Below are 12,431 nucleotides of genomic sequence, written 5' to 3' on the forward strand. Positions count from 1 at the left end.
CCTGTGACCAGCTGGGACATGAAATGAAACACGGCCGCAGCTAAATTGAAGCCCACAGACTGAAGCCATGAAGTAGGCCCCGCCATGACACGATCGAAAAAACAAAACTTAAAAAAAAAAACCCCAAATGCGCAGATAACACAGCGACCCTGTAAAGAAAATACACGAGCCGCGGTGAGAAGGCACGAGTAGAACTAACTCTCACACAGAGCCTTGAAACAAGTGCTTCTCAGCTCCGCAGAAAACTCAGAACTGTCGCTCCATGGTTGACATCACCCATATGTGAGAATATGCTGCCTGCTTGTCCTGGAATAATGAACCTAAACACCTGTGTGTATTTATAAAATATCAGTACATGTGTCCTTATAAAATAAGCTATAACAAAAGGGCACGAAAGCACCTAATCTCAGCAACCTCCTAAAAATTATGCTCGCCATTGAATGACGACACTTCCTCACTCTCCAAAATAGGCTGCGAGTAGTGCAGTCATCTACTATCTCACCAGTCTTAACAAAAAAACAAAACAAAACTGGGAGTTAAACCCAAACCTTCTGCATCTTAAAATGTGTTTTGGGCACCCATCTCTTTTTGTTTTGAAAATTGCTTTATTTATATATTTAAATATAAGCTTAATTTGAGCAGAATTTCCAGAAAGTTCTTGTGGAGAAAAACAGGAGATTAGGGAGATTTTATAAGAACATAAGAATTGCCGCTGCTGGGTCAGATCAATGGACCATCATGCCCAGCAGTCAATAGCATCATGCCCAGCAGTCAATAGCAGTCTACAAATAGGGCAAAAAGGACAATCATCACTTTGCCAACAACACTGCTGTCTTGCTTTTGTGCCTGTTCACAAAAGCATTTTCATTCATTTATCTGGAAGAAATGGCAAAGTTCTATACATTCTATCAGTCTTTATCTGCCTTAAAAAAAATTAAAAAATTATAAATCAAAGCAAATGTATATTGACCTCATCATTAAGCCAGTTCAGGTTGTTGAGAGTCTGAATGTCTTTGCGAGTAATCGTTAACCGAAAACCTTCACTAAGAACCTCATCTTGGTTCCCGTTGCAGAAAGCTCTTCTTATTTCTTTCTCCATTTCCTAAAGAAAGAAAAAAAATACTAAGTAGCGAAACAAAATTTATACCAGGGAACAACCCCATCACCCTCAACAATTAGGCACAAAGAATTGAAATACTGAGTGGCTCAACAGTCTTGCAAAATTGATACCTATGATTATTGAATGAAAGATTAGGTTACTTACCTCTGATAATCTTCTTTCTTGTAAATATCCTCTGGAATCTACACCATAAGTCATTTACCTTTTCCAGCCTAGAAACTGTAGGGAACTTGAAACCAATTTCTAACCCCTCCCTCTACAGGCATCTGCTGTTACTTACCCCTGGACTTTCAGTCAGTACACAAGCCAGAGATATACAACATAAAACAGGAAACAAAAGAAGAGAGGGGACACGGGGAACTCCCCGTTACACATATTAAATCTGCTCATGAACAACAATTGCAAACAAATAGGGCCCTAAGGCCAAACATTGCAGAACAACAAACTTGAATAATAAGCATGAGAAAACAGCATAAATACAGTTAAAGAAGACACAGCCTGTGGTTCAGAAGAGGGCAACTACCCGGGTCCCCTCAACCTTACATAAGGGAACAAGAATAGAATTCTTAATGAGGCTGGTCAAGGACATAAATCCAGCTTATCAGTTACTGGGCAGGTAACCTGCGAATCAGACAGACAAGTCTGGGCAGGTGTGTAGATTCCAAATGATATTTACAAGAAAGAAGATTAGCAGAGATAAGTAACTTAATCTTTCGTTCTTGTACAATAACCTCTGGAATCTGCACCATAAGGACGTATCAAAGCAGTCCCAGCACATCAGGGGGGGACCGATGAACTAGCTGCCAGGACTGAAGCCCCAGAAGCTGCATCTTGCTTTGCTGCCACATCAAGCCAGTAGAACTTTGTGAAAGTATGCAAGGAGGCCCAAGTGGCTGACCTACAAATATCTTCAGGAGAAATAGCTTTCGATTCGGCCCAAGAGGAAGCCATTCCTCTAGTGGAATGAGCCTTCACCCCAAGGGGAGACTTCTTCCCTACTGACACATAGACAACCAAAATGTCCGCACAGATCCATTGAGAGATGGTAGCCTTAGAAGCAGGCAGGACCCGCCAGCACAAAAAGATGGGTCTGAAAGACGAAAGTCATTTGTGGTCTCCAGGTATCTCAGAAGGAGATGTCTCACGTTCAGAGTCCGCAAAACACGGTCCTTGGACTTGGAGCCCGAAGGAACAGAGGTAGGGAGGCGAACTATCAGACCACTTTCGGAAGAAAGTAAGAAACCATCCTCAAGAGGACTGCAGAATCGGTGATACGAAGAAAGGGATCTCTACACAAAAGCGCTTGTAGCTCCGAAACTCTATGTGCCAAAGTGATTGCCACAAGGAAAAGTCTTGATAGTAAGATCCTACAGAGAAATCTGGTCCAGGGGCTCGAAGGATGGATGAACCAGCCAGTGGAGAACCTGGTTCAAATTCCATTTTGGACAAGGCAAGCACAAAGAAGGACGCAGCCTCCCTGCCCCTCGCAAGAAGAAGTGGGTCACATCCGGGCGAGACACAAGAGAACCCCTGAGAGAAGCGGAACCCAAACAAGTGAGGCCCACTATCTGAACACGAAGTGATGATACCGTAAGGACATTATGAAGGCCCACTTACAAGAAATCCAGAACCTGCATCACAGATGGAGCCAAAGGATCCACCTGAACCTGAAAGCACCACTAGGCTTTCGCATAGGTTGACACAGTGGATTTCCACTTACTCTGCAGGAGCGTAGCTATGACCGCAGAATAGCCCCTAGCTGTTAAAGCCGTGCGCTCAAGAGCCAAGTCATAAGACCAAAGTGGTCCAGATCTTGTAGCACCATGGGGCCCTGCGTGAGCAGCTGTGGATGGCAAGGAAAGCGTTGACCGCTCCCCATGCTCAAACGCACTAGGTCTGCATACCATGGTCTCCTGGGCCAGTCCGGGGCCACCGGGATCACCTGGCTCTCGTGTAAAGACACGGCACAGAATGCGCCCTAACATGGGCCATGGGGAAAAGAGAGTAGCTCTCATTGTGGCTAAGGTTGCACCAGGGCACCAGCTCTTCGCTGCCGATCTCTCGGCAGCGGCTGAAGAACCTGGCTGCCCTCTTGTTCTTGGCCGAAGCCATCAGATCTAAGGACAGATGTGACATCGCCGGACTATGGCTTCAAACGCCATCCTGGACTGGGACCATTTTCCCAGGTCCAGAATCTGCTGAGAAAATCTGCCTGGATGTTGTCTACGCCTGCCACGTGAGCTGCAGACAAGGCCACCAGATGCTTTTCTCGCCAAGAAAATAGCATCCAAGCTTTCAAGTACAGCAAGGGGCTTTTCGTGCTTCCAAGGCGGTTGACGTAAGCCACTGTCGTCGCATTGTCAGAGAACACCAGAATAGCTCTCTGATGTAAACACTTTTGAAAGTGCAACAAGGCTAGCTGGATCGCTCACAACTCCAGTTGAGTGATCGATCATCTGCTCTCCAGAACAGACCACCGGCCTTGTGCGGGGCAGATCTGCACACTGCCCCCCCCAGTGGATGTTGCTGAAATAACCTTTGACAGCAAAGGGACAGAGACTGAGGCAGAAGCGATGGCGGAGACTGCTCATTTGTTCTCCTGTACCCCTGAAATAGAACATAGTGACATACTGGAATCCAAAGGGGGAACACCTGTCTGCACTGGATTCTGAGTGAAAGCAGGAGGTACAGCCTTTTTAAACAGAAAAGCCAGATGCATCATAATTATAAATTCAGGAGGAAAATAATCGCCGGTGGCAAGAGCCGCTCTGCGTGCCTCATTTTTAGAGTACTTAGCAGATTTATGGGAATTTTCCCCGGAACTGCGCTTACATTTCGTGAAAGTGCCCTCTGCACCCTTTTTGAATGCACTGGACGCTGCATTCCCATCTCCAGTAGAAATGGAGGAAAGCGGGGCCTCTCCGGAGGTGGATAGTGCGGACTTTGCGCATGCTTCACCCCCCCTCGCAGGCCGCAGTGCACATAATGCACAGCTGCAAATCTGACACCCATCCGCCACAAACGAGTCATAAATTTATGTCACCATGTCCTGAGGAGGCCATCTGAGAAGTTTGGAGCGAAAACGAAACTCCGAAGTGCAAAAAATAAACTTCTAAAAAGTTTGAAGAAAATCTAAGATGGCACCGCAAGTGCCAATTTTGCCCTAAACAGTCGGGAAAAACACAAGGAACTCAGGAAAATGGCGATTTTCCTTTTTCAGAGGTAGGGGGGGGGAATAGGGCATGCAGAGAAAACACCCAAAACCCACTTTTGAAGACCCCCCCAAATCACCAATGCAAGCACGCATACATACAGTGACTCAAAGTATCTGTGCTGCTTTAACAGAAACGGAAGGCAAGCTGACAAACAAGCATGGAGATGTATTACCTCAGGAAGCTGGGGAAAACTGGATTTCTCAGATCTTCTGACTGCCTCACCCGCCCGGTCATCCCAGTCAGTGATTATTTGAACTTCTAGCAGAATCAGGGCAGGTAAGCAGTCCGGTCCCGATAGCGCCTTCATGGAACCGCGCAACCTGCACTCAACCCCTTAGCGGACAAACCCAGGGTGAGTTAGCTCCCGATCCTGGAGCCCCGATCTGTCCTGCAGGCTGTCCAGGGGGCTTACTGCATGTCTACTAACAGGGCACCCCCAGAAGCAGACTTTCACAGAAAATCTGCGATCTCCTGTCAAAGGATTACCCCACGGGGTGAATCCGCAGCATCATGGCAAGACCCGCGCCAAGAATCAAATTAAGTGACTAAAACTTTTAGAAAATAAAATACGAGCAGAAAAATTAAGTCCCTACAACCTAGGTTTATAGGAAATGAAATTGAAAGTCCAGGGGTAAGTAACAACAGATATCTATAGAGGGAGGGGTTAGAAATTAGTTTCAAGTTCCTTACAGTTTCCAGGCTAGAAAAGGTAAATGACCTATGGTATAGATTCCAGAGGTTATTGTATAAGAAAATATAGTCTGAATTTTGGATTGGCAGTTACACTTTTAGAATTTAGACCTACTATTTATATGCACATAAACCAATTGTTTACTTATAATTATGACTATACATTGACTTTCTTGAATATATGGAACTCCTTCCTATTTTATGCAATTTTGTCGTAAACAGGTGTGAATTGCTTAAGCAACTGTGGTGGTATAGAAACTAATAAATGTTGTCAGCACTTCAACAGATAGGATATATTCAGCAGCTGAATTTTGCCACCAAAATCCACTCCTTTTTTCCACTATCCTAACACCAGCCCAAACCATGCTCCTTCTTCTAATGGATAAATTTAATCCTTCCACAGATAAAAATATGCACTAAAATTAAAAAAAAGCATTAAGGCGGCAGGAATTGTTGCATATTCCATTAATTCTTTGGGGTATCAGGCTCCAAATTTATGCCTTGACTGGGGGGAGGGAATTTATCCAGAAGCATTAGATCCTTGTTGCATTATTTGTTATAATTAAGTCATTATTGTGTGTGTGTGTGTGTGTGGGGGTCTAATAGTAATGAGATGCAAAAAAATGCAAATGAATGCTTTGCATCCCATTATTGGGCAAACTAGTGTTTAAGCCCGTTACATTAACGGGTGCTAGAATATATACCTGTCTGTCTTTCTTTATTTATGTCTCTCTCCCTGCTCCTGTCTCTTTCTTCCTTTCTTTCTGTCTCTCTCCCTCCTATTTTTCTCTCTCTCTCCCTGGCACCCTTTGTCTGTCTGTCTTTCTTTCTGTCTGTCTCTCTGGTCCCCTGTCTGTCTTTATTTCTGTCTGTCTCTCTCCCTGGCCTCCTTTGTCTGTCTGTATTTCTTTCTGTCTCTCTCCCCCCCCACACACACTTTCCTTTGCAGAAGCAGCAGCGGTATTTCCCTTCCCGGTCCCTGTGAAGTAGTAGCAGCATTTTCCCCCACCCCCCCATTCCCTTCTCTACCCCCCACTTTCCTTTGCAGAAGCAGCAGTGATATTTCCCTTCCCCTCCAGGTCCCCTTGCTGCCACAAATGCAGGACTCTACTTTTTGGCGATCATGGTGGCTGATCCTCCTCTAAAGAGCAGCCTGCGATGGTGGCCGGCTTTAGCGAACCTCGCAGGCCGCTCTCCAAATCGGTAACACGTTCCCTCCGACGCGATCCCGTGCGTCAGAGGGAACGTGCTACCGAGATTTGAGAGCGGCCTGCGAGGTTCGCTAAAGCCGGCCACCATCACAGGCTGCTCTGAAGAGGAGGATCAGCAACAGCGGCGAGTGAGGGCGGGAGGGCAGGGAGAGAGCTTGCCTGGCTTCCATGGTGAGTGAGGGCGGGAGGAGGGGAGTGGCCAGAATGTTCCCTGCCGCAGGGTTGGCGGCCAGGGATCACACAACATAGCGGCAGGGAACACAATATCCTAAGTGCGCATGTGCGCTTAGGCTTTTATTATATAGGTTAACTTAATCCAACTTATCGCTGGGGTTATTTTACCATTTGGGCACTTTGGGCCACAGAGCTGCAACCAAATGCTCCCAGGCTACCAAATCAGGATCTTCTAGGCTTCCATTCCCATTAAGGCCCTCCTACTGTCTCAAACAAGAACAAACCACCAATGCCTTTGTATCATTGGTGCTCCAGGGTTTTTTTTGGGCAGGAGCAATACCCAGTCACTCCTGCCCAGCCCTGTGCCAGCTTTAAAATCAAACTGCTAGCAGTAGTCATGCCATTTCCATACAAGACCTCCCTGGACTGCAAGAAAACCCCTGGGTCCACCAATGATAGAAACATGATTTCAGATAAAGGCCAAATAGCCCATCTAGTCTGCCCATCTGCAGTAACCATTATCTCTTTCTCTCTCTGAGAGATCCCACGTGCCTATCCCAGGCCCTCTTGAATTTAGACACAGTCTCCGTCTCCACCACCTCTTCTGGGAGACTGTTCCATAACATCCACCATCCTTTCTGTAAAAAAGTATTTCCTTAGATTACTCCAGAGCCTATCACCTCTTAACTTCATCCTATGCCCTCTCATTGCAGTTTCCTTTCAAATTAAAGAGACTCGACTCATGTGCTTTTACATTACGTGGGTATTTAAACGTCTTATCATATCTCCTCTCTCCTGCCTTTCCTCCAAAGCATACAGATTGAGATCTTTAAGTCTGTCTCCATACGCCTTATGATGAAGACCACATACAATTTTAGTAGCCTTCCTCTGGACCGACACCATCCTTTTTATATCTTTTTGAAGTGCAGCCTTCAGAATTGTATACTTTGCAAGGTCCTTTCTCGTGTTATTCACACCGCAGGGATATCTACTCTATTGCAGATATTGGTATCATCCGCAAAGAGGTAAATCTTACCTGACAACCCTTCAGCAATATTATTTATAAAAATGTTAAAAAGAACAGGCCCAAAAAAAAGAACCTTGAGGCACACCACTGGTAACATCCCTTTCCTCAGAGCGATCTCCATTGATCACTACTCTCTGTTGCCTTACACCCAGCCAGTCATTTTGGGACCCATCCTGAGGGCACTCAGTTTATTTATTAGACATCTGTGTGGAACACTGTCAAAGGCTTTGCTAAAATCTAAATACAACACATCTAGCACACATCCTCTATCCAATTCTCTGGTCACCCAGTCAAAGAAATTGATCAGATTTGTCTCAAGTCCTACCTCTAGTGAATCCATGTTGCTTCCGGTCCTGTAATCCACAGAATTCCAGAAACTTGACCATTCTCTGTTTTAAAAGTGTTTCCATTAATTTGCTTGCCACAGAAGTCAGACTTACCGTCCTGTAATTCCCTACTTTTTCCTTTCTTCCATTTTTGTGGAGAGGGACCATATCTGCCCTTCGCCAAGAGAAAGGAGAATGATGAGAGGGGGAATGGAGGACCCTAATCTGGGTTGCAGCTGTGGCCCAATGCTCCCAGGCCACGGAATAATTCTGCCTGCAAGGTGGCCTGCAAGCAGCATTGTTCTCTTGCTCCAGGCTTCAGCAACCAGTGGTACCCAACAGGGTATCCACAGGAAATCAAGGAGCGGTAAAAAGGCAAGCTTTTAATACAATTTGATGAATTCTCCCCTTAATATTTCCTTAGAAAATTAAAGGGCCTATTTACCAAAGAGCAGTAAAGTTCTGTAGTCATTGTATGTTAGAAATAAAATTAATGTGCATTAAGTGTAAAGCCTGTGCAATAATTGTTGGGGCTACCATCTGCCTGTAGTTACCACAAAGGGCAGACATTTACTACATTGTAAATGCATCAGCAAATATCATGGTAAGTGCATCAGTGCTATTTACCCATGGAGATACTATGACCCAAACATTAACCTCAAGCCTCATCACTACTCTCAACTCCACCCCACCCCCAACCAATCAGCTGTAGCATAACTTACCACTCCTCTCTAATCCTGACTGGTCAATAGAAAAGTTAACAGAAAAGACCTAATTTCTCACTTGAGTCCCTCCATATGCTCTGATGCCAGCAGATGGAGACTGAGAATCACAAATTCAAGGCCTTCAACCTGTATAGGTCCTGCAGCCCACAACCAGCCTTTATTTCTGCAAAACAATGGAGTAACCAATTCTCCTTATGACCCAAGGACAAGTAACAGCCAATAACCAACATAATCCTCTATAATTCAGTCAATCCACAGTCAGAAGGAAAAGAGACTAGCGAGATGAAATCCCCCTGAACAATGAGGCATTAGGTCTTACCAGCTAACTTTCTTTCTTATCATCCCCTCCAGGCCAGTTTAGATGCATGGGACATAGCAAAATGAAGGGCTCCAGATAAGCATGTTAACAAAACACAGTTTCCAAAGGCTACTTCCTGATGTGCTTGTACATCAGGAATGCAAGCAGCAATGACCAAGTGGTTGACTTGCAAATGTAGAGGGATGGGAAGCAAAGAAGGGAAAAGGGAAAAGGGGAAATATAAGGAACACACCCTTATGGGTGCTTAGAAAAAACTGTCTAGTCAAATCTTGTTGTTAACAGGCCCCAGGTTCCTCCCCATTTAATCAAGGTCTTGCAACTTACAGCAGTCAGGCGCTCCATATGTACCTTAATTTGTCAAGCTATTTTTTCCTGTGAAATATTTGTATCAAAAGGGTTATTTTCTGTGTCCCTAAATAATTCCTTTTTTTGATAAGTTTCAACTACAAACTGGTATGACTTCTCAGGTTTCTTGAGCTCTGAGATACGAGGTCAGGCATTTAAATTACATGCACGATGGAAATATTTTTTAATTTGTTTAATAATGCCTCCCAGATTTTCTGAGTCTCCCTCCAATTGGATTTACTGTGTTTCTATAATCAAGTATTTGCTAGTATATTATATTTATTTTTAAAATGTATATGCCTTCTATATCTAGATGGTTTCCATATAAAACAAAAATGTTAACAAGTCTACTCTAATTGAGAAGGGTCACAATATTTAAATTGATAAAGAAAGACCTGCTGTCTATTCTTGAAATACTGTGTGTATTGAGGGCTCTTTGATCAGGTTCATATTTCTTTAATTCTGAATTTTTATAATAAAGGGTGTTAAATCAGTTCATGGGAACTTTTTTTTTTTTAGGAGTTATCAAAAGTTCACCAGGGTTTGTCACCGCATTTAGCACCCAGAAGTGCAAGGCAGGAATCACCCACAAACATCTTGTTAAACACCCTGTGGCTAATAAAATTTTTATTTTAAAATTTTTAAGTTATTAATTTAATGTCTTAAAACATGGAAAGTTGTCCAAAATACCCAGTACCACAATAATCTGGTTCAAGAAATCAAAAACACTCAAAAGTGTTGAATCATTTGGTGGTCGTTTCTGCTGTGCCAAATAACTATATATCAGTCTTACAACATTCAAATATGGCTACTGAAAAAAAGGAACTTATCTCAATCAAAACCGCTAACATCCATCCATCAGAGAGTCTGTTTCCAGGGAGTGCCAGCTGATTGCCCTTCAGAGCCCCATTTCATGTCTTTCGTCAGGGGCAAACTCAGGGGCATCTCCCACTGAATATTGAGTTATATGCTGGTTCTCTTCAGCGTGGCTCATTTACAAATGAAGACGAGAGTACTTAAATATTCAGGAGAGCTTTACAGCATTGCACTCCAGCTGATCCCAATTTCAACTGATGAAAAAAGGTTCTTGCTCATAGCAAGACACACCTCCCAGCCAATGAGACAAGCAGGAGGAGAGAGGGGAGGGACAATGCTGCCCCCCTGTTTAAATGGACATAGTTCCACCTCCCGCTGCTCACAGAAAGGAAGATAGTCATGCCTCTCCACCAATGAACATAAGGAGGGGCGGATATCAACATCAAATAAGTGAAACACATCATCACCAAATCCCCACAGCCGAATGCTCCAATTACTGCCCAATATCTATTCTTCCATTTTGGCAAAACTCACCAAAAAATAGTATTTAAATCAACTTAATGACTTTGTTGAAAAAAACAAATTTACTCCACCCAAACCAAACAGGGTCCAGAAAACATTTCTCCACCAAACATACTTTAATAGACCTTACCACATCCATCCTTAACATCCTCAACCAAAGGAAAAGCACCCTACTAATCTCGCTAGACCTCTCAGCCGCCTTCGACACCGTAGCCCACCAACTTCTACTTAACAGACTAACATCCATAGGATTAACCGACACCGCTCTGGAATGGTTTATATCCTTCTTCTCTAATCAGTCCTCCAAAATATATACAAATCAAACCTCATCTGAACTTTTCAAACTGGAACATGGCATACCACAAGGATCTATACTGTCTCCCCTTTTCTTTAATATTTTCACCTCAGGGGCGTGGCTTAGCAGCTGAACATGTCGGACAGATAATCACTTCTCTCCTCCACTTCGGGTGTCCTTCCCTGATAAATTAGAGGTGCGGTTTCCTTTTTTGAGATGAAAACAATGAATAGAATAAAAGGAACATGAAGTGTATGAAATGTTAAAAGATTGGATTGATGATATTCCCTGAAGCATTTGGTGTCGAGAGCCACTGACAATAAAGCAGTGAAACAAATTCATTAGCGACTTCATTTGACCAATAATTCTCCTGAAGGTATTGGTGGACAGTATTCTCCCCAGAAATGTTTTCCAGCCGGGTGGCATGAAAAAGTAGCCGGATGGGGCGGGGAAATTTGGTAGTGGGGAAAATTAAATGTATACTATTTTTATTAGTTAATTATTATTATTTTCCAATGCTCAATATGACTTCCTTTTTTAAGGTTTGACACTTGTGCCAGAATATTTTTACTAAATTTAAAAAGTATCCAATTCTAGAAGTGAATAATTAAATATTCACCCTCTTTCAAATGGTATAGAGCACAGTTCTTCAACCGCCGGTCCGTGGACCGGTGCCGGTCCGCAAAAAAATCTTGCCGGTCTGCGAAGGATTCGGTCCCCGCCGCAACGAAAGGCCGGCGTCAGCTGATTTGCAACTTCCTGTTGCAGTCGCTGTGCCGGGACTCCTGCCTTCCACCGCGTTTGCCTCCTGCCTTGTCTCCGCACCTCCAGACCAGCAGCGGCAGCTCTGTGTACTTTTAACTTCGGCACAGAGCTGCCCCTAAGCAGTAGTTTAGCGCGGTTTCATGAGGCAGCCTTGGTGCCTTTGCTAGGCTGGCCCACATCGCATCATCGAAGCGGGCCGGCCTAGCAAAGGCCCCAAGGCTGCCTCATGAAACCGCGCTAAACTACTGCTTATGGGCAGCTCTGTGCTGAAGTTAAAAGTACACAGAGCTGCCGCTGTTGGTCTGGACTCTTGGGCTGCTGAAGGAGGGCAAAGAGCAGCTGTCCTAGAGGTTTCCCTTCCTCTCGCCTTTGCAGGTCCCTTTTTTCCACCTTTTTTTTTCCTTCAAAGGCCAAGGGACCCCAGCATTGACATCAATCAAGTAAGTTCAACTGTTCCTTGCAAGCGGTTCTGCTCGGCCAAAGCTTCCCTTCTGACATGAGCCACCCTCAGGGGAAAGAAAGTGACCCGCAAAGGTGAGGGGAAGGGGGTCAGATTATGGAAGTTTGGGGGGGAGAGAGAGAAGGGGCAGATGATGGAATGGAGGAGATGAGAGAGAGAAGAGGACAGATGGAAGTGAGAAGAAGGGAGAGAGAGAGAGCAGAAGGCAGATGGATGTCAGTTGAGAGGGGAGAGCAGATGCTGAATGGAAGTGGGAAAGAACACATACTGGATGGAAGGAGGAGATAAATAAAGGGGGAAGAAAATAGTAAGATAATGGAGGGGTGAGGGAAAGGGGTGACAAGCTGTGGGTAGACACAGTGAAAAGAGGGAAAAGGGACTAAATAGTAATAAATAATTTAATTTAGATGGAGGAAGAAAA

General features: G+C 44.4%; 1 protein-coding gene across 6 annotated transcripts in view; it reads right to left on the reverse strand.

The window, feature by feature from the left end:
- The window catches only part of SENP1 (SUMO specific peptidase 1), a 311,959-nt gene that overhangs the window by 123,307 nt on the left and 176,221 nt on the right, over positions 1-12,431 (reverse strand). For all 6 annotated transcript variants that reach the window (XM_033935398.1, XM_033935399.1, XM_033935400.1 and 3 more), the window contains one exon: positions 971-1,102. In XM_033935398.1, the coding sequence (XP_033791289.1) occupies positions 971-1,102 (132 nt within the window). The remainder of the gene's footprint in view (positions 1-970; positions 1,103-12,431) is intronic.

This window comes from Geotrypetes seraphini, chromosome 3 (assembly GCF_902459505.1).
Source record: "Geotrypetes seraphini chromosome 3, aGeoSer1.1, whole genome shotgun sequence".
Classification (NCBI taxonomy): domain Eukaryota; kingdom Metazoa; phylum Chordata; class Amphibia; order Gymnophiona; family Dermophiidae; genus Geotrypetes; species Geotrypetes seraphini.